This window comes from Carassius carassius, chromosome 43 (assembly GCF_963082965.1).
Source record: "Carassius carassius chromosome 43, fCarCar2.1, whole genome shotgun sequence".
Taxonomy (NCBI): Eukaryota; Metazoa; Chordata; class Actinopteri; order Cypriniformes; family Cyprinidae; genus Carassius; species Carassius carassius.
Genome location: NC_081797.1, coordinates 8231257 through 8258760, shown reverse-complemented (window position 1 = coordinate 8258760; position 27504 = coordinate 8231257). Strand labels below are relative to the sequence as shown.

At 41.2% G+C, this 27504-nt stretch overlaps 1 protein-coding gene across 2 annotated transcripts in view; it reads left to right on the top strand.

Moving 5' to 3' along the window:
• Nucleotides 1–25822, top strand: part of LOC132125380 (septin-7-like) — a 36014-nt gene extending 10192 nt beyond the window's left edge. For both annotated transcript variants that reach the window (XM_059536766.1, XM_059536765.1), the window contains exons 3-13: nt 3978–4084; nt 7498–7598; nt 7730–7864; nt 10439–10556; nt 10645–10737; nt 10933–11029; nt 22236–22287; nt 22448–22573; nt 23121–23256; nt 23362–23507; nt 24232–25822. In XM_059536766.1, the coding sequence (XP_059392749.1) occupies nt 3978–4084; nt 7498–7598; nt 7730–7864; nt 10439–10556; nt 10645–10737; nt 10933–11029; nt 22236–22287; nt 22448–22573; nt 23121–23256; nt 23362–23507; nt 24232–24271 (1151 nt within the window). In that variant the 3' untranslated portion in view covers nt 24272–25822. The remainder of the gene's footprint in view (nt 1–3977; nt 4085–7497; nt 7599–7729; nt 7865–10438; nt 10557–10644; nt 10738–10932; nt 11030–22235; nt 22288–22447; nt 22574–23120; nt 23257–23361; nt 23508–24231) is intronic.
• The last annotated feature ends 1682 nt before the right edge of the window (nt 25823–27504 follow it).

The following is a 27504-nucleotide window of genomic DNA, read 5'->3' as shown; positions in this document are numbered from 1 at the left end:
AAGCATTGCTGATTGTTATCTCAGGCTGTTCGGAGATGAACTCTGACCTTTGTTGCCGAACAATGGATCTTATCACTACAGGAGCCCCTCTCTGAAAACCAGTTAAACACACACTTGCTATCACACTTGCATTCTCACGTCCTTTACATTCAGTAACTGTACTAAATACTTGATCCCAAAGCTCTAATTTGTTCTGGCTTGTTCAAATGAAAATACTTTTTCCTGCTGTTTATTTGCTCAAGCAATTCAACTTTGTTTATGTGTTGGGGTAGTGGGGCGTCTATTTCGCTCTCTGTCCACTATCTGTTTGTTAAAATGCTCAGCAAATGTATGGCAGCAGTGCTTGAGCCCCTTTTATGAGGGGAAAAGAGTGAGTGAGTGAGCGTGCAGAAAAGACAGCAAGAGATGGGATTGCTGGGATTGGATGGGGGCAGGGCAGTGGAAAAGAGGAGGAGGTGGGGAATCGTCAGGATATCTGAGCCCAGTAATGGGCCCTGGGGTGCTTTCTGGCCCAGAGTGTGAGGACAGGAAAAGGTTAAAAATTAAAGTCAAGAAGAATGTGCAGAATCTCTTGGAAGGTTTGTTCCTCCCAGTCCTCCCACCCACCCATCCATTTAGGGCAGTGGTTCCCAATCCTGATCCTGGAGAACCCCCAACACTGCACGTTTTTTGGTGTCTCTCTTATCTGACTCACACATTTGAGTTCTTGGAGTCTTCGCTAATGAGCTGATGATTTGAAACAGGTGTGTTGGAATAGGGAGACATCTAAAATGTGCAGTGTTGGGGGTGCTACAGGACCAGGATTGGGAACCACTGATTTAGGGTAGTAGCAACTAATAAGAGTAGAGAAGTAATCTTTCAATCTAAATAGGGAAGTTTGATTAATTGATTATCAATTAAGTATCATTATTAACAATCCATGTTAAAACACTTTTCTAAATTAGTAAATGGATAGTTTACCACAAAATTAAAATGTCATCATTTACTCCCCTTCATGTATGTATTTTTCTTTCTTTTTTTGTTGAACACAAAAGATACTTTGAAGAATGTTGGAAACCAAACCACATTAATTAAAAAGTTATATTATTTTTCATTTGAAATTTTAGTAATTTTTGTAATGCATTTATGTCTTTTTTTCTATTTCTATTTAACTTAATAATTTTGAAAGTAAATTTTTTTTTTAACAGTTCTTTAATTTTTTTAAGCATATTTTACTATATATTTTAATCATTTTACTTTGAAACAACATGAGAATGAGTAAATGGTGACAGAATTTTAATGCTATTTTGTTTTTAAAAAACATTTTATTAACATACTGCATGAAATGTTGGTGATTTTAAAATAGTTTTGAATACCATTCGCCCCCCACTTTTTCAAGCTAAATGCAAACTGTGTTAAACGGAGTCAGGAAATGATGCTAGCATGCCCCTTTTATTCTGAAATGTCTCTTCCCCATATAGCCTGTATTGGTGTAGTTCAGCGTAAAGCCAGTGTGCAAATGTGGTCTATTTATCTGGACTATGTGGTTGATCCGCTCTATTAGCAATGCTAGACTTTTTCCTCTGTTTAATGGTTTTCCAGTGTCTCTGTTTATCTTCGCTGGAGAAGCACATGTGCTGTATCTCTTTTGACTGGAGTAGAAAAAGAAAGACGTTAAAGGGTCCAAAACGAGACAGGGAGGTGAGTTCACTCCATTCATCCGTGAGTCTGATAAAGGTCAGCCAACTGTGAACTAGACCTGGATCCTTGCTGTGTGACTGAAGCATCTCGTTTTCAGAGATCATGCGGACCGATATTTAATTAAAAGAGGGGATGAGGCTAATTGGGTCCGGTTTTGCCCTTAGGTGGTGAGAGGGAAAGAGAGGGAGAAATGGCGTTAGAGATATATGGAGCTGGAGGCTAATCTACTTATTCACGCCCGTTAAAGCAGTGGCGTTGGGATTTCATGAATGCATCTGCTGCAAGGGTGTCTACTAATACTAGTGCGTGGTTTCTGTAAAGCACAAGCTTTTACTAGCCTAAACTAACCTCTGTAAACCTAACCTTTGTTTGAGCAAACAAATCTGCTATTTATTTTGATTTATGTTTTCAGAAACATTTTATGTGGTTTTAACCAATCAGTTATGCAATCAAAAGTAAACTGCAACAATAACAATTATTTATTATATAGCAATTTATTATTATATTTATGAAAAGTATTTTTGTGTCTGGTTGTAAAATTTATTTTTGTCTTAGTTTTCCGACTATATCTAACTTTTACCATTTTAACCCATTGATTTATCATTAAATGTAACTATAAAACATAGTTTTTGATAAATGAAATACATCTGAAAAATATATAAATATTTGATAATCTTAAAATTAGAAAATTTGCTTTAGTAACTAACTGAAATGAATACTAAAACTTAATAGAAATATAAAAAAAATTGCGAGCACACAACAAAATTTAAACTGAAAATATATAATCTATTTTGTAATATTTATAAACAATATAATAGTAGCCTATATAAATTATAATAAAAAAACAGCCTAGTGGGCAGTGCGTCCACAAATAATGTCGTTATGTTACGGGTGTCCTGAGTTCGAATTCCAGCTCGAGGACCTGACACTGTCATATCATAATAAATACAAAACACCAAAAATAAATCTTTAAAAATAACTCTAGTTAATCATGTACATCTTGAATATAGGGAACTTGCTGTACATGATAAACCAATCAGTTTAAGTTTGAAATGTATTCAACAGTCATCGTTGGGTAACATATTATATCCTGCATATGTTAGTGGGGGGAAAAAATTGTTGTTTCCCAATGGTCTTGTTGCTGGTATATGGCTTCCATTAAAATGCCAGTGTAAGTGCAGACAGACACTAACACTACTCCGTCTCCCCCCCCCCCCCCCCCCCTTTCCTTCTCTTCCACTGGTCACCTCAGTTTCAGGTTACTTATGTCCTCTCATCTTGCCCCCCAACCACACACACATAGATGTTCTCACAGTCCAGGTCCTCTGTCTTGTTTGGTAAAAAGTCTTTTTAGCCAGAGGCAAGGAGGCATAAATTTACTTAGAAGACAGAGGGTGGGTTTGGTGTCTGTGTGTTATCTCTGGCATAGCACAGAGAATCTTAAGTGTGTATGTGTCCAAATGTTGAACCATTTTGGCTCCATAGGACACACTGGTAACTGCTCATACTTTGGCAAATTTGCTTGCTGTTCTAATCAATCCTAATATTCCATTCAGATATCAATGAACAAAACAAATTATTTACTACTGAATATTGGTTTCTTATTACAGTTGGTAAATATCCACATTAGGCTTGGTGTAGTAAATTAATAAGGCAAGATATGTAGGTTCAGTAGCAGAGGATTGTCAGTGGGAAGATTGTTTATTGAGAGAAGGAGCTTTCAACACCCCCTTTCGAAGCCTAGGATCAAGCTTTGTGTCAAAAACTTGGAGTGAGAATGTGTATTTGACTAGGTGAAGATGGTGTACATTGGTGGTATTTTCTGCCAGATGAGCCCAAGCGTTCCCTTCCCCCAGTTCAAGAGATGTTCAGAATGACACAGCCTCTTGCTCATCAATTGTAAAGAGAAGTGAGGAGTTGGCTAGAGGGAATGGAGCTATCAATGTTGTATTATTACTTTAGAATAAAAGAGCACTCTCTCTCTCAGTCTTCCACTTTGTCCACAATGCTTTCCCAATATACCCATGAATCTGCTGTCATTTGATTACTGTCTTCAAGAAGTTCTGGCTAGTGTCCCACATGTGCCATTGGTTGGCTCAAAAACAACAAACTAATTGTGTCTTTCTGTGTGGGTGGTTGGATGTGAGAAAGCTTGTGAGGATCTGTAGAGAATCTCATATTCATCACCTCCTGTTTTAAGTATGGGTGTCTCCATCTGTCTTGCATTTGGCATTTCATTTTGGCACAAGTTAAGCACAGCCACTTAACATTTTTTGTTTGCCGCTTTTCTGTTCTAGGTGAGTCTGGACTGGGCAAATCCACGCTTATCAATTCCCTCTTTCTGACAGACCTGTACTCCAAAGACTACCCTGGCCCATCTCAAAGGATCAAGAAGACTGTTCAGGTATGTCCTCTTTAACTGAACTTTGACTCCTTATACTGGTCCTGTGGTCTTCCCTTTATCTAACACTAGCTCTGTTAGTTTTCTCTGTCTTTCTTCCCATACCTTTGACCCTTTATCTCCAGCCACCATTATCTTCCACTGCCTTTCAGCCAGATGTGAGAGATAGAAGCCTCGATGTTACAGGGAGGCATCTGAGGTCCGATTTCTTATTCTTACCTTGGACCAGGAGTTGGCAACCTTTTTTGTTGTGAACAAAGTGTACCATTTGAGATGAACTGTGCTACTATGTAACCTTTTGTATAACACAGAATACCAATACTTTTTTCTTGTACGCCTCAGCTTTTGTGCTGCAGTAACCAATTCTGGTCTGTATGAGGGGATTTTGTTGTCGAAACTGGCCTATGGGGTGCTATCAGCAAGTTGAGGAAGAAAAGAAATCCACTCTGCGTTATCCAGAGGTTACACATGCAGTTGGGACCCACTGCTCTACTTAGCTGAGCAACATAGTTTTGATAAATGTATTTTTTGTGTGCTTTTTGTTAGATTAGCTGCATGACTATGAGGAAAGATTGGGCCTTATTGCATTAATCACACTCACGCACTCAATTGCTTTTTGTCTTGGAAATTTCAAGTCAACCAACATGCAAGTGCATTGAGACAGCTAGAATGCAGAGCACCAAGCAGGCTCAAGCAATCACAAATTCCTGATTCCTGCCTACTGAAGGTCCCAGGCCAGAGCAAATGCTCCCAGACTTCCCAGAAGAAAGAGACAGCAGAGGTTTGACCTTATATGGATTCGATAAACAAGGCACAGACAGATGCTGAGGCTGGAACATCAGAAATGGGGGAGGATACACAAAAAAGAGCTTGCAGTATGATGGAGTGACTCAATTGGAGTGTTTTTTGAAGAGGATGGGAGGGGTCTAGATTCCTCTGGAGGCAAGTAGGGTTCAGTACAAGGTCAAGAATTTTCCCACGAAACCCAACACCCGGCAATGACTTTCCCACCACCCTTGAGATGGGACATATTCCGAGGCGGCCCGGCCCTTTCTGGAGTTTTTAGTGCAGACACTCTCGGTTCTCCTTTATCTTGATGAACAAACTCTGTCTTTGTTGACATCATGAGTAAGTTAAGTTCACTGCTGAGGTTTGGATCCAAGTTGTTTTGGACCTTGGTCAAGCTTGGATGACATGACATGTCCTTTCTGAGACAAGTTATTTCACTTTGTGTCCAACTTAAAAAAGCTATCCATTCATGTACATCTCCTGTCTACTTGAATGGGCAAAGATTGAAATTAAGAACTTGTCTGCCATACTTATTTTGCAATAACACATGGATGTCCTGTTCTGCTCCTAACATGCCACTCTCCTGCTCCAAGTTACTCTCCAGTTTAGCTCCAATTTTAATTAAATCACCTTAGCTGGCTAATCAAGGTCTTCTGGATTACTAGAAATTTACGATCAAGTGTGTTAGAGCTAAACTCTGCAGGACATTGGCCCTCCAGGAGCAGAATTAGGCATCAAATCACCAATAAAATCTGATCATAACTGGTCCAGCAAATGTACGTATTTGTCTCTTGCAGCCGCGGTGTAAAACCCTGTCCCCAGTGACATCCTAAGTCCATACGGTCCTCCTCCAAGTCCACACATTAATGATGTAATGCCACATAGACTGTTGAATACAAATCAGCTGTCAATACAGCATCATTGAACACACTTTTGAGATCCCTTTTGAAACCTAAAATGACAAATGGGACACCCTACAGCCTCACGGACTTCACATACACGGGACCGTGAACACGGCTTCAAATGTGACTTTATTTCCACTCTTCTTTTTATATGAGAAGCCTGTGTTTTCAGCATATTGTATCTATTCACATGGATCAAGTTCTGGGTGTTGCTTATTTTAGGGTTATTTGCTTTTCTCACAGCTGTGCAGAAATCAATCAAACAGAGCCTCCACATCATCTTACAGTTTGAATCCAGCTTTTGTGGCATCTGTCACCCAACATCTAAACAAATCCATTCTTGTTTGGAGAGGTGATGTTAAACCAAGGGACATTGCTCCTTCGCACTGGAATTTGGTGGAAGATTCATCTTAGAGGGCACTTTTTTTTTTACCACAAAACCACTAGAGATTTTAGATTTGATCTCACCACTTGACATAGTTTTACCTGGATCTCACAAATGAAATCTGACATTTGAAAATTTTCTTTCCTCTTCAGACCCTATTTAACCTTCTCTGGCGTTTTCCCTGGGGGCAAGATAATTTCTGCCATACACTTTGTCTTGAGCTGTTCCACAATGAATGCCCGTGGTATAAATTTGTCAGCCTGGCCAAGGGCCATGTGGTGATGTGTGGCTGTCTAGTCCTCTGTGGTCACATCAGGCAGGACATAGAGTCAGCGGCGAGCATATTTATATTCCAAAACAATCTGCAGTGTTTGTCATAGCTGCCACACAAGGGCCACTCTAGTTGTGTCTAATGAAAGTCTTGACATTTTTGTGGCTTTGTGTTTCTACATTTATTTTTCTGTCTTGTTGCAAACTGAAGTGGCCCGATGTGCCTCATAAACATCGTAGCACAAGCAAGGATGGAAGAGCTTTATTAAGGTTCACTCCACTTCCATTACCCTCATTTTCACTTTCTCTCACCCTCTTCTCCTCAAGTCTCCATTTTCTCTCTCGCACTCTCTCCTCTTTTTGAAGAACTAAAAAAAGGTTATGATTGTTGTTTTTTGTTAGCGAGAAAGTGCATGTGTTAATGTATGTGCAGTTTTAGAAAAAGAAGGTCAGCCAAAAAAAACCAGACCTGTTAGAATAAGCCGTTTTTTACTGAAAGCAGCTGAAATAACTTCAGGAGATGATGAAGCTGAATCATAGTGACATTGGAGATGACTATTTCAGTGTCTCACCTTGGTGCCTGACACTGACCTAACCTCGAATGCAACTAATGTAGATGATGACGCAGAAACTCTCGCGAGATAACATCTGTTGCTAGCAAGGGGAAGGATGATGATTTATAACTTGACGTCATTTTAAAAACACGAACATGTCTGTATGTTGCAGCAGCGGTGAATTTTAAGATGCACCTTTTAATACAGTAAACTAGCTGACCATGTTACCTTGTAAATGCTTAGTTGTTATTAGAATCTTTTGTATGACATACAGCTAACATTAATCAATGTTTATGTTCTAGGGTCATCTGTGACCTTTAGGTTTTATGCAGGTGCAAAAGTACAAATTTGTTTGCGCGAACCAGTATTAACCAATCTTTCCACTTACATGTTTGTGGTTTGAGTTAGTTAGCAATGATGTTGTGCCTGTGACATGAATTTGGAACAAACAGGCAAGGTTGCTGTCCCAGGCTAACTCACATATCCTGTGGTGACAACTTGTGGTCCTGCTTTCAGGTCGAACAGTCTAAAGTGCTGATAAAGGAGGGGGGCGTCCAGCTGACGCTGACCATCGTCGACACACCAGGCTTTGGAGATGCGGTGGACAACAGCAACTGGTGAGTTTAAGAATTTTGGGGGCATTTCAGAATCTTAGATGTAGTCAAAAGATAAGATTATGTTAAATCTGTTGTGATGCAATGACTTCTCAATCTTTGCATCTGCCTTTGCTTTTCATCAATTCTTCCAGCTGGCAACCCGTCATCAACTACATCGACAGTAAGTTTGAAGACTTCCTCAATGCTGAATCCCGGGTAAACAGGAGGCAAATGCCTGACAACAGGGTGCACTGCTGCTTGTACTTCATCGCCCCCTCTGGTCACGGGTGGGTACTGCACCATGTACAAACGAAGCCTGGAATGAATCAACCAGCTTAAAATAGAAACACCACACACACACACACGTCCTGATTTACACATTTTGCACTTTGCTCAGGAGTGGGATGATGTTGGAATTTTGTGCATGAATACCGTACAACTGTGGTACAATGAAGGCATCAGAGCATCAGACCGTGCATTGAAAGAAATGCATTAATTGGTGAAATGGAGAGACAGAGGACATGTGAACACAGATGGAGATGCATACTACCCACCCCCAGATCCAAAAGCCTTACATAATGCCTACTAAAATGGGCTTGACGTTTGATAGGCATTGACTCGTTTATTTTTCAAAATGATTCGCTTATTTGGCTAATTTTTGCTAAAAAAAGGTATGATTTTTTTATTTTACTTTATTAAATATTTTAATATCAGAAATTAGATTTGTAATTAAATTTACTGAGGTGGGAAATTTATTACAGCGTTTTTTTGTTTTTTTTTGTCATAGTGGGTGTTTTTTATTTATCTTCTTAATGCAGTTGTCTGTTGTTTTGTGGATTTAAAGGAATAGTTCACCTAAAAATGAAAATTTTGTCATCATTTACTTACCGTTATGTTGTTCCAAACCTTTCTTATGTTGAATGTAAAAGAAGATATTTTGAAGAATGCTGGTAATCACTTAAACATTTAGTGGTTCCCATTGACTTCCATAGTATTTATTTCCCTACTATGGAAGTCAATGGGGACCAACAACTCTGTGGTCCTTCAAAATTCTTCAGAATATCCTCTTTTGTGTTCAACATGAGAAAGAAACTTACACTGAGTTTGTAATTTATCATCTATTTTCTCTGAATAGACAAACGAAGCACTGTACTTCCATATTTACATACAGTATAGTGTGACCTCGTGGCCTTATGTCTACAAACAGCTATTTTCTTGCATTCTCTTTTTGAGACGCCACCATGAAGCAACATTCATATCTCTGTGACCTTTGTGTTGCATCCTCAATCTTGACATTCCTGAAATGTATAAACAGCCCCTCAGCTGGCCCCCAAAGCCACAAAAAAAACACACACACACAAGCCCTGCTTAGTGTGAGAACAGCTTCTTTGTCTGGAATCCCAAACGAAAGTGATGCAAAGGGAGACAGAGTGAAGCCCTCATTCCCTCCATGACATAATTCATCTGGTTTGGAAGGAAACGATGAGAAAACGTTCAGTGCTGTGTGGTGGCGGCGGCTCTGTACCTCTGCTCTGGTCTGTTTATTCATGCCCATTTCTAGTGCCTTCAGTTCTTCAGTGTTTCAGTTCTATTGCATCACTTCAAAGGACACAGATCATTTTTATGTTTGGTTTATGTGTAAGCTATGCAGACTTCTCCAATGTTTTACTTCTCCTTAGCGTTACTGTCATTGTTTATTATATTTATATTACCCATGTGCAAAACTATGTGAAAACGTATGCTTTAGTATGTTTTTTTTTCTCCCTATTGTTCCATGTTTTCGTGGTCTCTCTGCTTTTGCTTTTTAAGACTTTTCAGGATTATGTATTCACTCAGTTCTAAAATTATTTCAATAATGCACTATACTACAGTAACCTATATTATCATAAACCACTTTATATTTGTCTATACTGTATTCTATATGCTATGTCATATATGCTATGCATATACATTTATACCCCTAAGAGAAAACTGGAATAGTCATCCGTTTATTTATTAATTTTAGTGCTGGGCAACAATTAAACTGTTTTATCACGATTAATTGCATTGTTGTATGTGATTTAATCACAATTAATTGCATTGAAGTGCAGATCTTCTGATACTTGCAACATTATTGCGTGAATATTTCTGAGTGGCAAAAGCGATAGATCTGTAAAGCATTTGTTAATGCGTCCCATACGACTCAAAATAATAATCCACAAAGTTAACAATGATTCAACACTTCTCTGCTGTCTTAACGTGCTATCGGAAACGGAAACTTCCTTTTTCGAACTTATAAAGTCATGATTATGAGCTCGTTGCATTCTTTTCTTGTTAAAAATAACAGTGGACAATGGTTTGTGAATGTTGATGGTTAGCCTAAATAATTTGATCGGGAGCATCCCCTCCTGTGACCCATGATTTGTCTTTATGTGTATTCGCAGCCAGTGAGCAACGGACTTATAATAATTAAGAACTGCGTTAACGCGTGATTTAAAATAATTGTTGGCATTAATCAATTAATGCATTAACGCGGTAACACGTTAACTTGCCCAGCACTAATTCATTTATTTATTTATACTTTAACTTTTATTTTTTATTTACTCATTGTTTATTTACCCTTTATTTAAATGCATTTATTTATTTTACTTGACTTTCATTATTAAGTAGTAAATCAGTAGTTGTATCAACATTAAAAGATGAATATTTTAAATAAAAATATTATATTGTCGTAGTATAGATTTGCCATTTTGAACTGCACTTTATTTACTGTAACAGTACCTTGCTGAAAATAATTAAGTAATCTAAATAATAATAATGTGCACCAAAACAAGTGTAAACTGTTAGACACAAATCACTTGTATTCTGAATCTTTTTTTCAGACTGAAGCCTCTTGATATAGAGTTTATGAAGCGTCTTCATGACAAAGTCAACGTTATCCCTCTCATCGCCAAGGCCGATACTCTCACGCCAGAGGAGTGCCAGCTGTTCAAGAAACAGGTGTGTGATTATTACATTTTACAGCTGATGATTTGCATGTTACAATTTTTCTCAAGTACTACAAATACTACTGTTCTCTCATCATTAGATCATGAAGGAGATCCAGGAGCACAAAATCAAGATCTACGAGTTTCCCGACACAGAGGACGATGAGGACAGCAAACTGATCCGAAAGATAAAGGTAAAGAGTCAATCCATATATATATATATATATATATATATATATATATATATAGGTTATTATTGACAACATGCAAACTGCTGCAGAACCAGTGACTGACCTGTCTGAATCTACTTGCAGACCCCCTGTGTCTGTTCACTTTCAGTGTGCGGTCGATACCGGCTCACTTTAATTAACTGTGGTTTGTACCAACAGGAGAAGATGCCTCTGGCCGTGGTTGGTAGCAACGTGGTGATCGAAGTTAATGGCAGGAAGGTTAGAGGGCGTCAGTACCCCTGGGGTGTGGCAGAAGGTACGTGCCGCATCAGCATGACCCATATGAGTTTGTACCATTTCTAAAGAGAACAGGGGTGTTCCAGAGCGTGTGAAACAAGTGCATGGGCTTGCTGGACAATTTGTCTCTCAGGTCGAATGTCCAACCTGAGGGGTTCTGAAAAAGGGAGGTCGATGAGGTGTTAGGTTTTCCAGAGAAAAAAATGCCCTCCACCCCTCTTTTCATCATAGGCCACAAATGACTTGTTGTTGTGGTTTTACTTCCCCCACATTTCTTTCTTTACAAAGCTCACCTCCCTGAAAGCTTTTTCATTTGGAAATGTTGTTGTGTGGTGAGCGAGTGTGTCTTTTTTCCCTCGGTTGTTTACGTGTCATTCTTTCTTTTCTCTTTTTTTTCTTTCTGTCTGCTCTTTTCCATGACTGACAGAGGGCATTATTGGTAAACAAAACCATTTTTCATTTATACGCTCTTCGTTAAGGCCTCTCCCTCTCCTTCCTCTTTCACCTTTTTGCTGCTCGGAATCTTTTGAGAAATGGAGAAACCTGTAAGATGCAGCCCCCATAGAACATAGAGCAACACTGCTCTCTAACATGTTTATAGATTCTTAATCACCCTCTATGTTGGGCTGGATGATATAGCTTGAAAAATACAGCTCAAAATTTGAGATGGAGTTTTGCTAATATTTGATATGTACAAATGCGTCAAAGTGCGAGACAAAAATTTGCATACTTTTGTTGAGGTTTAAAAAAATAATAATTTAGTATACATTACAAAAAATAAACATTTTAAATGTGTTATTGCATAATATATTTTAATCTGAGCTTTTGAAAACTACCGTATATGTGGGCGTGTGTAGGTATATAATATACATACATATATATATATATATAATGTATGTATATATGTGAGTGTGAGAGACCAATAGGTAATAAATGTTTCTGATTTAATAAAAAGTATAATTTAGTAATTAAAGTTAAAGTAAAAAAAAAAATATATAATATATATATATATATATATATATATATTACCGAAGTTCTAAGCGGCCATGCTTTATAATTTTTTTCCTTTTTGTTCTCTTACGAGAGCTCTCTCGTACTGCGTCTTAGCTAAGACGCTACGGGAAAAGTCTCTTTTCACGAAATACTGAAGCAAAAAATTATCCTTAATTTTGTATTTTTGTAAAGCGCATTTGCAGCAGTACACAGCCATAGGCGAGACGGCTCGTTCGCTCATTGGCTTGTTCTGCGGCAACTGCACAGCCTATCGAGCGCGGGCTGATGCAACATCAGACCAATAAGGGCGCTTCGCGCCCTTCTTGCCACTTCCCGCCGAAACGGGTGTGGCCCAACCTATAAAAGGAGCTCGAAAAGGCTGACTCACCTGATTTTTCATCTCTTCAGCGAAGCTCACGCATCGCTGGATCACGGAGGAAGCAAGCGCCGTCTGAGAAAGCACATCAGCAGGACGAGCCATTCTGAAGCTGCTGGCATCGCCGCCTTCCATTGCCGTTCCTGCTGCGCTATCCGGCGCCTATATCCTTTCAATCCTGTTATATACAAGCTGTTCTTTATGTGTGTGTGTGTGCTCGCCCTGCGACACACACTCGTAAAAGAGCTCGCGTCTTTTTTAAGATGCCTTCCTGCGGCTCGTCAGAGCCCCACTCAGCGAGGGAGACCGGTACGTCATCTGTGTCTCCTGCCTGGGTGAAGATCATGCAGCGCTCGCTCGCTGACGGCGGATGCCCCCACTGCGAGCTGTTGCCATGGTGACTCTGAGGACTCGCCTGGCCTTTTTCTCTGAGCCTGCATTCTCCGCTGCGCTGAGGCGCCGTAAAAGCATCGCTTCCAGCGGATTCCGGAACCGTCTTCAGCTCAACCGAGCTCGCCGGTTCGCCCTGCTTCACCGGCCCCCCCTGCATCGCTTCCCGGTGGGCAGCGCCCGCTGTTTGCCGGCGCGTCGTCCGAGGAAGTCGATCTCAGGGCCGCGTCGGGGGAAGAGGACACGCGCTCTCTGCTGGCTTCGGGCAGTGATGGCTGGGCGAGCTCCGAGGATCTCGCGCCTTCTGCTCAGAAGCCCAGCAGACGAGCTGACATCGAGAAGGAGCCGGGGCGAATGCTCGTGTTGGCCGCGATGTGTCTCGGCCGCGAGTGGTTTGCACCAGCGCCCCCCCTCTCGTTCCCGGCTGGATGGTATTTCCCTTTCGGATGAGCGTACTTCTCAAAGCCCGCCTCATTTCTTCCTGAGCTTCACGAAGAGGTGGCGAAGGCTTGGAACGCTCCATATTCAGCACGAACTCGTTCGTCTGTCTCACTAGCATTCTCCACACTGATGATGCTAAAAACAGGAACTACCACTCACTTCCGCCGGTGGAACAGGCGATAGCGACGCACCTTTGTCCGCCCTCTGCTGGACGGCGGCAAAAGCGGTGTTGCCATCTAAAGCCTCCTGTGTGACGCTGCGTCGGCACTACTAACGATGGCTGCTTCATCGAAGCGCAGGTGTACGAGTTCCGCTGTGGCCGAGCTCTCACCCAAGCGCGCCGCTGTTTCAGTTCCAGGAATTGTGACTGTCTCAGCGTTTTCTGCAATGCGCAAGCCTGCACAGTTGCCCGCTTGCCTGCACACAAAAGCCGTTATCACAACAGCTTCAGCAACGCAGCTTGAGACCCCCGTTCTCGCTCTACTGGCCGTCGCCCCGCGCCGCGGGGACCGCGGCAGAGGATTACGGTGAGGCCGGGAGCCCCGAAGCCATCCTGGGAAAGCCATCTACGCATGCTGCATGACGCTGCGTCGGCACTACACACGATGGCTGCTTCATCGAAGCGCCGGTGTACGAGTTCCGCTGCGGCCGGGCTGTCACCGAAGCGCGCCGCTGTTTCAGTTTCCAGAGATTGTGACTGTTTCAGCGTTGTTTGCAATGCGCAAGCCTGTACGGTTGCCCGCTTGCCTGCACACGAAAACCGTTATCACGGCTACCCAGATATTTCCCGAAAAAGGTGTAATTTCTGGTGTCCCGGCCACGGCCGATGGTGCTATAAATGTAGTGACGATGCCCACTGCTCAGTGCCCATCTCCGCATATAAGCACAGCCCTTCACACAGGGCTCGCGCCTATAAAAGCGACTCAAGTCGATCACGCGCACTACATAGTAGACGTGCCCACTCCTCAGTGCCCACAATCACTATGTCGCACGCGTCATGTGGTTTCTGTAAAAACGAAACCCATGCACGTTCGTCCGGCCACGGCCGATGGTGCTATAAATGTAGTGACGATGCCCACTCCTCAGTGCCCATCTCCACATGTAAGCATAGCCCTGCACACAGGGCCTGCGCCCATAATGTCGACTCAAGTCGGTCGCGCACACTGCATAGTAAACGTGCCCACCCCTCAGTGCCCACAATTACTATGTCACACACGTCATGTGGTTTCTGTAAAAACGAAACCCGTGCATGCTCGTCCGGCCACGGCCGATGGTGCTATAAATGCAGTGACGATGCCCACTACCCAGTGCCCATCTCCACATGTAAGCACAGCCCTGCACACAGGGCTAGCGCACATAAGATCGACACAGATCGGTCGAGCGCGCCGCATAGTAAACGTGCCCACTTCCCAGTGCCCACATACACTATGTCACATACGGCGCGGGGCTTCTGTAAAAATGAGACCCGTGCACGTACATTCTGCACAGGCAGACAGCGAGTTGAAAGTGGTAAAAGTGCACACATGCAGCCCACGGTTACTCGCAGATATATCGAGTCCCACGGGACCCGCTCAGCCTCCCTCCAGTCGGTTAAGCCCGCTGCCCGCTGTGATCAGCGCGCTCCCCGCCTCAGATGCGCAGCACACTCGAGCGCCGCCGTTGCCCAGTCAACAGAGCGCGTTTCGCATCCAGCCCTTAGCCATTCATGCAGATGCATGGTCAGTGCTTCCAGGGGTTTCGGATTGGGTGCTAGGCATTATAAAGAGAGGCTACTCGCTACAGTTTTCTCGACGCCCACCGTGCTTTTCAGCGCGCGTCGAAACTACGGTCAAAACAGAAGTAGCACACATACTTCGGGCCGAAATATCAAAACTGTTGAGCAAAGGGGCTGTAGAACCTGTGTCTCAAAGCGAGGGGGGGCTGTACAGCAGATACTTTCTGGTGCCCAAGAGAGACGGGGGTCTCCGGCCCATACTGGATCTAAGACAGCTGAACAGGCATTGATGAAACACAGTTTCAAAATGTTCACGACCAGGAAGCTCCTCGCGCAGATTCGCAGAGGGGACTGGTTCATGTCAATAGATCTGAAGGATGCGTATTTTCAAATACAGATAGCGTCAAACCACAGGCGATATTTGAGATTCGCCTTCGAGGGCCAGGCATACCAGATTGCAGTCCTGCCATTCGGCTTGTCCGTAGCTCCTCGTACGCTTACGAGGTGCATGGATGCAGCGCTCGCTCCTCTTAGACTCAGAGGCACACGAGTGCTGAATTATTTGGACGACTGGCTGGTTCTGGCCCGATCATGAGCGGAGCTCATGGACCACAGAGCCGTTTTACTCGATCACCTCGAGAAGCTCGGCCTCAGTGTCAATTGGGTGAAGAGTTCGCTGAACCCCAGTCAGACGATCCTGTTTCTGGGTATAGTTCTGAACTCGTGTTCCATGACGCAAGGCTGTCACCACAGCGCGCGATGGGCATTCAGCGTGCAGCGAGTTCTTTCCGCTGTGGCGCGACTGTGTCGCTCAAACACTGTCAAAAGATGCTGGGTTTCATGGCCTCAGCATCTCCGGTTCTGCGGCTGGGCCTGCTCCGCATGCGCCCCCTGCAGTTCTGGCTGAAGGCTCGGGTGCCGCGCAGAGCGTGGGCGTCTGGCCGGCTGCATTTCAAGGTCGATCAGAGCTGTGTTGCGGCTCTAGCACCTTGGACAGCGAACGGCTGGTACCGATCAGGTGTAAGCCTGGGGACTTCCCCAAAGTGTGAAAATGGTGTCGACGGACGCCTCCACTTCGGGATGGGGAGCGCTGCTCGAAGGCAGACCGTCCTTTGGCCTATGGTCAGAACGGGAAAAGCTCCATCATATCAACTGCCTGGAAATGCTGGCAGTGGAGAATGCGCTGACGCGCTTTTGTCCCCATATCAAGGATCACCACGTCGTAGTCCGTTCGGACAACATGTCCGTGGTGTCCTACATAAATCGCCAGGGCGGTCTCGGGTCCCGAAACCTGTACAGGCTGACGGAACGCCTCCTGATTTGGGCTCAACGCAACGTGCGCTCGCTGAGAGCGGTGCATGTGCCTGGACTGCAGAATCTGGGTCCAGACAGGCTGTCCAGAGGCAATGTCCCTACGGGAGAATGGTCTCTACACCCGCAAACAGTTCGGCTGTTGTGGGAGAGATTTGGCATGGCGGAGGTGGACCTCTTTGCGTCCCACGGAAACGCTCACTGCCCCACATTCTTTTCCAAGAACGAAAGCGCGCTGTCACGGAAATGGCCGTGCTGCCCGCTTTATGCGTTCCCTCCCGTCTCCCTCCTTCCGCAGGTGATAGAACGGGTGAGAGAAACGAGATGTTCAATACTGCTTGTGGCACCTCTTTGGAAGAACCATCCATGGTTCCCAGATTTGATGCAATTAGCAGATGTCGCCCCATGGCCGGTACCGTTGAGGAGAGATCTCCTCTCGCAGGCCAGGGGCTCGATTTGGCACCCTCGACCGGAGTTGTGGTCCCTCCATGTATGGGCACTCAACGGTTACCCGCTGATCTCGCAGGGGGAGTGCTAAATACCATCACTCAGGCTAGAGCTCCGTCGACACGACGTCTGTATGCCTCGAAGTGGTCGGTGTTCTCCAGCTGGTGCACAGCTCGAGGTTATTCACCCCTTAATTGTGAGGTGACGGAGGTCCTCTCCTTCCTACAGGAGCTGTTGGATAAGGGCAGAGCCCCATCCACGCTCAAAGTTTATGTGGCGGCCATCGCGGCGTTTTCTGAAACGGCGTCCGGTCAGTCAATAGGAAGGAACGATTTAGTCATCCGGTTCCTCAGAGGAGCTAGGAGGCTGAATCCTCCCAGACATCCGTCAGTCCCTATGTGGGACCTCGCGGCGGTTTTGGAGGCCTTGAAGGGTCCCCCTTTTGAGCCTATCCAATCGGTTAGCCTTCAGCATCTGTCGTTCAAGACAGTATTCTTGTTGGCTCTCGCTTCTGTGAAGCGTGTGGGTGATTTGCACGCGCTCTCGGTGAGCCGGTCGTGCTTGGAGTTTGGGCCCAATGACTCAAGGGTCATACTCAAACCTAGGCACGGTTATGTGCCGAAATCCCTCAACACACCGTTTCGGGCTCAGGTTATTGCCCTGTCTGCCCTGCCGGTGTCAGGGGAGGATGGAGACTCGAGTCTTCTTTGCCCTGTCAGGGTTTTAAGAGCTTATGTGTCTCGCTCTGCTGCCTCTCGGCAGACGGAGCAGCTATTTGTCTCGTTCGGTGGACGTTCCAAAGGAATGACTGTTTCGAGACGGACTCTATCCAGATGGATAGTTGACGCCATAGCGTTAGCTTACGCTTCCAGGGGCCTTCAGTGCCCGTTGGGCGTCAGAGCACACTCCACAAGAGGCGTCGCCTCGTCGTGGGCGTGGTCTACTGGGATCTCCTTGCAGGATATATGTATGGCGGCGGGTTGGGCCTCGCCGTCTACATTTATCAGGTTCTATAACCTGGAGGTTCCCGCCTTGCAAGCAAGGCTGCTGTCGGTATAGAAGAATCAGGGCCCTGAGGGGAATTCTGAATTCATGAGCGCTAGGCGCTGCCGACTGTTATATGGGCAGTATTGCGTAAGACCCGCATTGCCACATTGGTCAGGCCTTGCCTCGGCTGTGTGATGTCATATTGCCGCATCTACGGATGCTGCTAGATATGGGACGGAGGGTTTTTCCCCCTTTTTTTTTTTCTGTCCCGGACTCTCTGTGAGTCCCTCAGGTGACTGTGCACTGTAAATCCTGGGCGTTGCTTCAGGTTTATCGGTGTGTGATCCCTGCGCGCACGGCGTTTTACATCGGGTTCCCGTAGCGTCTTAGCTAAGACGCAGTACGAGAGAGCTCTCGTAAGAGAACGTACTCGGTTACTAAACGTAACCTCGGTTCTCTCTAGAAGAGCGAACGAGTACTGCGTTCTCTGCCGTGCGTACGATTCACTCTGGTTCGCTTCGGCGATGAAATAAATCAGGTGAGTCAGCCTTTTCGAGCTCCTTTTATAGGTTGGGCCACACCCGTTTCGGCGGGAAGTGGCAAGAAGGGCGCGAAGCGCCCTTATTGGTCTGATGTTGCATCAGCCCGCGCTCGATAGGCTGTGCAGTTGCCGCAGAACAAGCCAATGAGCGAACGAGCCGTCTCGCCTATGGCTGTGTACTGCTGCAAATGCGCTTTACAAAAATACAAAATTAAGGATAATTTTTTGCTTCAGTATTTCGTGAAAAGAGACTTTTCCCGTAGCGTCTTAGCTAAGACGCAGTACTCGTTCTCTCGTTATAATGACTTAATTTTCTCGTTATCTCGACATAACGAAAGTCGTTTTCTCGTTATAACAACTTCATTTTCTCGTTATCTCGACATAACGAAAGCCGTTTTCTCTTTATAACGTCTTAATTTTCTCGTTATCTCGACATAACGAAAGTCGTTTACTCGTTATAACGACTTAATTTTCTCTAATAAGTTACAAAACTGCGCCAGCAGGTGGCACTATAGACCTGAGTATAACTGATGGGGTGTTGTACACTGTTCACTTTACTGTACGCGGACCTTCCTCGTGATCGCTATAATTTGTGCAGTCTTGTTCATTACTGACATTTAATTAATTCATAAATGTTAAATGCTTTAATCAACATGATTATTTTGTGTATTAAGTTCTTGCTAGATGCATGAGTTTCACCAACGCGTTCTGGGTCATAAAATAACTGCTTACCAAAACCAAGGTTGATGTCACTGTATTCTGTTTGCACCTATATCTTTATTTGTGCTTCTTTTAGGCACATGATTAGGTAGTTAATAAGCGGGAATGTTCTGTTTATCTACAGTAGGACAGGATTTAACGATGTAGGCTATTTGTGATGTGCTTTTTTTCCTTATTAATCTTTATTGTTAACCATATTGATGAGAAATGTGATGTATATGTAAAATGCATTGGCTAATTTAATTCAGTTTTGTTCTATAATGTTGTAATCGTTTTTTTTCTGCACACACACATACACTGCACATGAACGATCTTTTCAAACAGAAGCTTGTAACGCACATGATATCTGCCACAGCATATAATGACTAATAAAAATGACAAATTATATATAATTTTATATCAAATAAATGGAAAATTAAAAGTGAGTTTAATCCAAGCAGCTCAAGATCTTAGAATAGTTCTGCATCCTTTTGAAGACACTCCGTCTGTGTTTGTGGTGTTGCCATTTAAACATGTTAATTACAAAAACAAAACGTTTGGTGTACTGTCTCTGGAAAAATCAACAGTGATTGATCAGCCTTTATTTATGTACATTATTGTAGACGTTATTACCTAGGCGAAGCAAAATTTGCTGAAATATATGCTACAGTAAGAGCACCTGCATGGTTGTCCATCAGATGCCTGTCAAAGTTGAGTTCGTTACTATAGCAACAGTTAAACTGTCATGTCATTATAAAGAGAAAACAAACATTCGTTATGTCGAGATAACGAGAAAAATAAGTCGTTATAACGAGAAAACAACTTTCGTTATGTCGAGATAACGAGAAAATTAAGTCGTTATAACGAGAAAACAAAAAGGAAAAAAAATTATAATGCATGGCCGCTTAGAACTTCCGTAATATATAATACAAATAATGTAATTTTATATCACGTATACTTCATTTTTTCCAAGGACTCAAATTATTTTATTGTATATCGTTACATAATGTAATTTGTAATGTTTATAAAGTGTGTGTGCATGTGCATGATTACAAATAACTTCATACAATAATAAAAAATATAATAAAAACATGTATAGTTTTTAGTTTGGAAATATAGTTTTTATAAAAGAGGATGATTTTTTTTCTTCTAAATGGCCACAAAAAAAAAAAAAAAAAAAAAAATTTATATATATATATATATATGATGACCTTAATATTTATGATGTTGCTTAATTTGTTTTTTCCAACAAAATCATTGCAAATACATCATAAATATTTGATATATCACCCAGCCCTACTCATATGTTTAAACAAAACCTTGCATCCAGACATGCATGCATCCCATGACTTCTTTCCAACCCCCATTTTGGATTTAATTACGTTGAGGGATACAAAATGTTCCCCTGAGGTCAAAACATTTTTTTTTCCCTTTACATAGATAATTTAATTTTATAGTACATTGACATCATCATTTATACGCATTTTTGCCTCAGAACTCTGATGCGGGGTTGGCTGAGTGCTAATGTTTCCATTCTAACCTCTGATCAACGTTGTCTTAACATACGACCCAATGTAAGGGAGGCACCATCAATACCTGTCAGCATCAGGAGTTTGCTGTCCCATCAAAGAGGAAACTACAAATCCCATGATCCCTTTAGATGTTTGACTCCATCCCCTTCCCCTGCTCCTCCTCCTAGCTCCATTTGGCTGGTCTCTCTGCTTGTCATCGCTATGCCATCTAACCCTTCCTACAACACACCATTTTTAGTCGTAGTAGCCCATGAATCACAGGTTGGTGTGGGCGTTCCCTCAGGAGAGACTTTAGTCCCGCCCTTCCAACTGCTCTCTCACAGGTAGGTGGTTGTAGCAGATGATTGACATGTGGGGCGGTCAATCAGCATGAGTTCTCCTTATAGGTAAGATGCTCACTTGGTAAGCATCGTAGGGCTCTATAACTGCTGTAACGGTGCAGGTTAGACTTGCAGAAAACATTTCATCCTTTAACCATCTTTCAGAAAACTTTCCTTTTCCAGAATACCATGTGATTACAACCGTGTTTGATCATACACACCTGTGTATGATCACATAACAGCGGTCTGAACTGCTGCTAACCTGCTGTTTATTTTTGTGACAGTTTAACCATTTTGATGTTTAACTACTAAATTATGTTTTTCGTTTAATTTGACAACCACCTGACCTGTGTCTTTTGATTTTTTGTTTGTCTGATATTGTTACCTGATTAATTTTGTTCCGTCAACAACCTCAATGTCTGATCCTGTTTGCTTGTAAATGTGTAATTTGACACTGTATTATGTTTGTTTTTAAATGTTTTTTTTTATTAGGGATGCACTGATACTCAAATTCTCTCTGATATGATCAGCCCATTAATTATGTTATGTTATGGCCCATAATTGATAAATGGCTAGAGGTATAATTGTGCACTATTTAGTCTAAGTAAACTAAGAATACTGTATAAACTTACTCATTGTGTTATGACCAATAATTAATAAATATCTAGTAGTAGAATTCCATTCTATTTTATCGAAATAAATGAAGAATAAATACTAAAAGCTAAAATAAAGTTTAAAATGCTTAAGTTAAATTAAGCATCAACATTATTTATAATTTAACTGAAGCACTTTAAACTTTGTTTTAGCTTTTAGTATTCTTCAAATAAAAAAATAGTATGGTATTCTACTACTAGAGTTACAAACTACTAGTTTGGAAAAAAATGTGGAAACTTTCCAGGATTTTTTGGAATATTCCAGGGACTTTTGGAAAGTTTCTGGAAATTTATCAGAAATGATCCACCCATTTGGAAACCCTAATAATGATTCATAATTATGACTTTACAGATTTACTATAGATGCAAAGGTTATGTAAATGTAAAAATAGAGTGAAATGAGCATGAAAAATTACATTTCTAATATTGACCAATACTGGTAAATACAAAATAAAAAAGTCAGCTGATAACTGATATGTTATTGATAAATCATGCATCCCTATTAACATTTGTTTCTGACTGCATATTTTATTAAAATAGAGGTCCAATCTCATATTAAGTGTCTATCATAACTGCATACATCCACAAAAATAATGCATTTTCGTGTCAACATTTATTGTTACAATTAACAGTTTTACAGCATATGTTGTAGCCCTGCATATCAATATTCAAGTAGTTCTTGTTTAGATGCTTTAAAGATTACATTTTGACATTTTTAAACGAAAGCTGGAGATTTAATATTATAGATTTGAAAGTTTTGAAGGGTTTGAAAGTCAGTGTGATATTACAGAGCTTAAAACATCAGTTTCTTCCTGTTTCAGTGGAGAATGGTGAGCACTGTGACTTCACGGTCCTGAGGAATATGCTAATCAGGTGAGAGACAATGTGACGTGTTACATGAGAAAACTATGAATTAACACTTTGTTCTATTCAGGGTCGGTCTGACAAGTGTCCAGAATCAAGTTATTGAAAGTGAAAAACTGAATTAAAGTTTTAATCAAAGTTTAACCTGTCATCAAACAATCCTTTGCAGGACTCACATGCAGGACCTGAAGGACGTGACCAATAATGTTCACTATGAAAACTACCGGAGCAAGAAACTAGCAGCCGTCACCTGCAACGGGGTTGATGCCACCAAGAACAAGGGCCAGCTCACAAAGTAGGAGAACAGTTCTGTTTTTAGTTCAATGTTTTGAACAGTTTTATTGAGATCCTGAATCACCCTTTCATGGGATCAAACCTGCAAACTGTGTCGTTTAGTGGTTAAAAATTCTTAAAAAGTCTCATCTTCAAGGAGTAGTTCACCCAAAAATTAACATCTTCTGAAAGTTTACTCACCCTCGGGCCATCCAAGATGTAGATAAGTTAGTTTCTTCATCAGAACAGGTTTCAATGTATTTACCTCTCTGCAATGAATGGGTGCCGTCAGAATGAGAGTTCATAAAAACAATCAAGTCCACGGTTAACATCTTGTAAATCAAAAGCTCCATGTTTTGTAAGAAACAAATCCATCATTGTCAATTTTAACCTTTAACTGTTGTTTCCAAGTAAAAAAAAATGAGCCCTTTGAATGTGGATTATTGTGAAGTTTTTATTAGCTGTTTAGAGACGGCACCCATTCACCCACTCTGACGGCACCCATTCACTGCAGAGGATCTAATGGTTAGACTTATGTAATGCTAAATTTGTTGAGATGTCTCTTGTAGGAGTCCCCTGGCCCAGATGGAGGAGGAGAGGAGGGAGCATGTGATGAAGATGAAGAAGATGGAGACAGAGATGGAGCAGGTCTTTGAGATGAAGGTCAAAGAAAAGAAGCAAAAACTGAAGGACTCTGAGGCAGAGGTGTGTATGTGAGGACACTTGCGTTTGGTTTCTAGTTCCGCATTTATCCCCGTTGCACTCTGTCATGACTAATATCACAAATATCCTTGGGCATCTTTGATGCAGTTGGAGCGGCGTCACGAACAGATGAAGAAGAATCTAGAAGCTCAGTATAAAGAGCTGGAGGAGAAGAGGCGCCAGTTTGAGGATGAAAAAGCCAACTGGGAGGCCCAGCAACGCATCCTGGAGCAGCAGAAACTTGATGCATCAAAGTGAGACTCTCATTTCCTCAGTGCTTTCTCTTAAAATAGTCTTTCTGTTGCTCTCTGTATTATTCTGCCCCTAAATTATTCAGTAAATGATTTTTTTGTTTTTGTTTTTATAAATACAGCACTCATGCAGTAGATTCAAGCAAGCTGACTGTCGCATTTGTCTCTTACATCCGAATTCAGAATTTTTGCATTCTAAAAAAGTGTAATACAAAATTAATATAGTGATTTTAGTGTATTTAAAATGAATGAATACTTTTTTTAAACAATGTTATTTTAATTACAGGTATGGTTTAATAAATTCCCTAAGAGATATTCAAGACAGTCTGCATATTATGGATTATGTCTTAATAAACTTTCAGTTTTTACATTAAACTACCATTTAAAAGTTTGTGGTCTGTATGTTTTTGCTTTTCAGGATTTTTCAAAAAGTTCAAAAGAACAGCAATTATTTAAAATATCTATTTTCGTAACATTATAGATGTCTTTTACTGTCACTTTTGATAAAGCATTTGTTTATTTAAAACTCTAAACTTGTAAATAGTAGTGTATATTTCTGCAAAGCATAAGAGTGGTGGCATAAAAAGAAAAGTATTCATGTTTAAAAAAAAAAAATAAGTACCAGTAATGTAAAAATATTAATAATTACATTTCAGCATCTATAACTAACAATATACTATTTTATTAAATTTCTTGACCAATGTTTTTGTCTTTTTGTGTTTATCAGGACTATGGAAAAGAACAAGAAAAAAGGAAAAATCTTTTAAGGCATCATGAAGCTCCATTCCTTATAAAACCAGAAACTCCTTGCATCTCTTCTTAGGCTGTAATGTTCTATGACCCCATAAGAAACACAAGCAGGAGTGCTATGGTACACTTTGCATGAATGAAAGCTATGAAAATATAGGGTATTTTTATAGTCACATCCACACACAAATGTACCGCCCTCTTCTGGATGACTATAACATTATACCACATGCCCAGTATGTCAAGTGCATGTTCTCAACCTTTTGATTAGAATGAGAATATCAACCAACATTCCTTTGAAACCTTATATTCTGGTCATTACAAACAATACTTAATGTTTGGGATCATTTCTGACATTTTCAACACATCTTAGTGTGAAGAAGGTCTCGTGGTAGGTTTGGATGGGTGCGATGGAGGATGACTCAGACGGACGGAAGCAAGTGCAACGAGTTTTTACAGAGCTAAGCATGCATGTGTTGAAAAGCAACGCTAAGGATAGATGGTTTATGGTCTTTGATTTCAGCTAGTGTGTGTGACTTGTGTGTTTCTTTGGGGTCATAAACATTTAAAGACTTGTTTTAACATTATTGCACAGCTAAATTATGACAATAACAGTTTTCAATGTTTTTAAAATCCATTTCCTGGCTGTGTACGTAGATAATTGTGTCCCTACCATAGATGGTGTAATACAAAATGTCATGATTGTCAACATAAATAATAACAATAGTCATTTTTTGATATGGGTGGATATAAAATAATTACAATAATATTATAGGATGTTGCTCGAACATTCTGCCTTAAAATTGCAGACTGTTTCTGCTCGTTTTGTTTTCTTTTTTTATTGTGAACCGATTATGTCAGATGTCCCTCAACCTATTCCTAAACTGATCTGAGACCAGTTTGTTTCATTTTAATAGTTGGGACTTGGATTTTTAGTTGTTATGGCTGGTCCTAGATCAGGGCTTGATGGTCAGTTTTTAACCTGAGTGAGTTCAGTATATCTAAACCGATGTTATTTTAGCCATACTTAGCCAGATTACCCTTTATAATAAACCTGCTTTACATTCCAAATAGAAATGAGAATGGAAGAGCTCTTTAGTTTCTGTCGGATGGTTTAGAGTTATAACACGCAGGCTCCAGGTCTAACACATGCCAAACAGCGTATATAGACAGCAACGTGCACAAAACTCTCGATGCAAAGGACAATAAAGAGTCCCTGTATGCCTCATGTGATCACACACTATTATATATTTTGCCGGTTTGTCAATATGCAAGTTTGAAAACACTCCGTTCTTCCTGTCGTGGAATGCTAATCCACACAGATGCTCTGAAGTACGTTTCGTTTAAGGTTTTAGTAGAACAGTATTCTGGGAAAAAGAATTTACAAAATTTTTCATTAACCACTCATCACTTTTCCTTTTTAACGGTAGACCTGAACATGGCTCTAGACATGTTTGTTTTCTTATTATTGTTGTTTGTATATGTATACAATTTTCTGTTTCATGTTTATATCTTCAACTGTTATTCTTTCTGCCTAACTGTACAATATTAAACATGAGATGTTATGCTGATACTGGTCGTGTTGTCATGTGTTCTTATCAGTATTATCAGTGGTCCAACACTGTTTTTGAGGTTGTTAAATGTGTTTTATTTTTTTCTTGATACTAAAAACTTGAGCATAAAACCATACTTGACAAATATAACAAAACAACAACTCAGCTCCTTCAGAAAACAGCAGAAGGTTCTTACGGTTCTTTGTAACACTTCACACTTATAATGAACCATTTTCTGATCTAGAACCATGCTTGGAGAACAGAACTTACATAAACACCCCACTATTGATGAATTGTTTGGGAGTGTGGCTTCCTTCGGGGACGAATCTGTTTTCTTCGTTAGGGTGTTCGTCTTTGGGGTAGGATCTGTTTTCTTCGTTAGGGTGTTCGTCTTTGGGAACAGATCTGTTTTCTTCGGTAGGGTGTTCGTTTTTGGGGTAGGATCTGTTTTCTTCATTAGGGTGTTCGTTTTTGGGGTAGGATCTGTTTTCTTCATTAGGGTGTTCGTCTTTGGGAACAGATCTGTTTTCTTCATTAGGGTGTTCGTCTTTGGGAACAGATCTGTTTTCTTCATTAGGGTGTTCGTCTTTGGGAACAGATCTGTTTTCTTCATTAGGGTGTTCGTGTTTGGGAACAGATCTGTTTTCTTCGTTAGGGTGTTCGTCTTTGGGAACAGATCTGTTTTCTTCATTAGGGTGTTCGTCTTTGGGAACAGATCTGTTTTCTTCGTTAGGGTGTTCGTCTTTGGGAACAGATCTGTTTTCTTCGGTAGGGTGTTCGTCTTTGGGAACAGATCTGTTTTCTTCATTAGGGTGTTCGTCTTTGGGAACAGATCTGTTTTCTTCATTAGGGTGTTCGTCTTTGGGAACAGATCTGTTTTCTTCGGTAGGGCGCTTGTTGGTGGTTATTGGCTGACATGGGTGTTAGCAGAGGGCTGGTTGGGTGGTTTGCCAGGATATATTTTGGAGATTTGGATATTTTGCCAGTCTCGTCACATTATCTCTGTCAGCAATGAAATAAAACAAAAATGGAACTAGTTAGAAAGGAAATGGTTCTGAATATTAAACGTTGTTTTGGATACAAATGCTGCATTTTCAATGATAAAGCTAATGTTTCTCAGAGCACTGTCTAGTTGTACACAAAATTTGCCTATAGATGTTGAAACCCTGAAGGAAAAGTTTCACATTTACTATTTGTTAAAATTTTTGTGACAAAATATGGTAAAAAAAATAATATATATATATATATATATATATATATATATATATATATATATAGTCAATGAATGTATAATCTATGAACATGAAATGACACCTTTCAGAGACTGGAGAAGCTTGAGCTGTTGGTTAAACAAAAAACAACATATTTTATACTAAAAATTATTGATTTCTTGGTAGAACAACGCTATTTTTGTGTTATTGTAAATTGTGTACACCTTAATAAATATGCAAATAATTCTTTTAAACTTACTTTGATTCTCAGAAATCCAGGCGATCAGCAGTACCAGTCCGAACGCCAGAACACAAGACGTTCTCATGGTTTATGATCTGAATTTGCTTTTGGAGAAAAATTTGTGTATTAGAGTCTGCTTCACACTTCAAATACTTCCCCAGTGTGATGTTATATATACTCGGATCTGAGGTTTGATGCTCACGGTTTTAAACGCCCACCTCTATTGAGTTTCCTGGGCCTGCAACCAG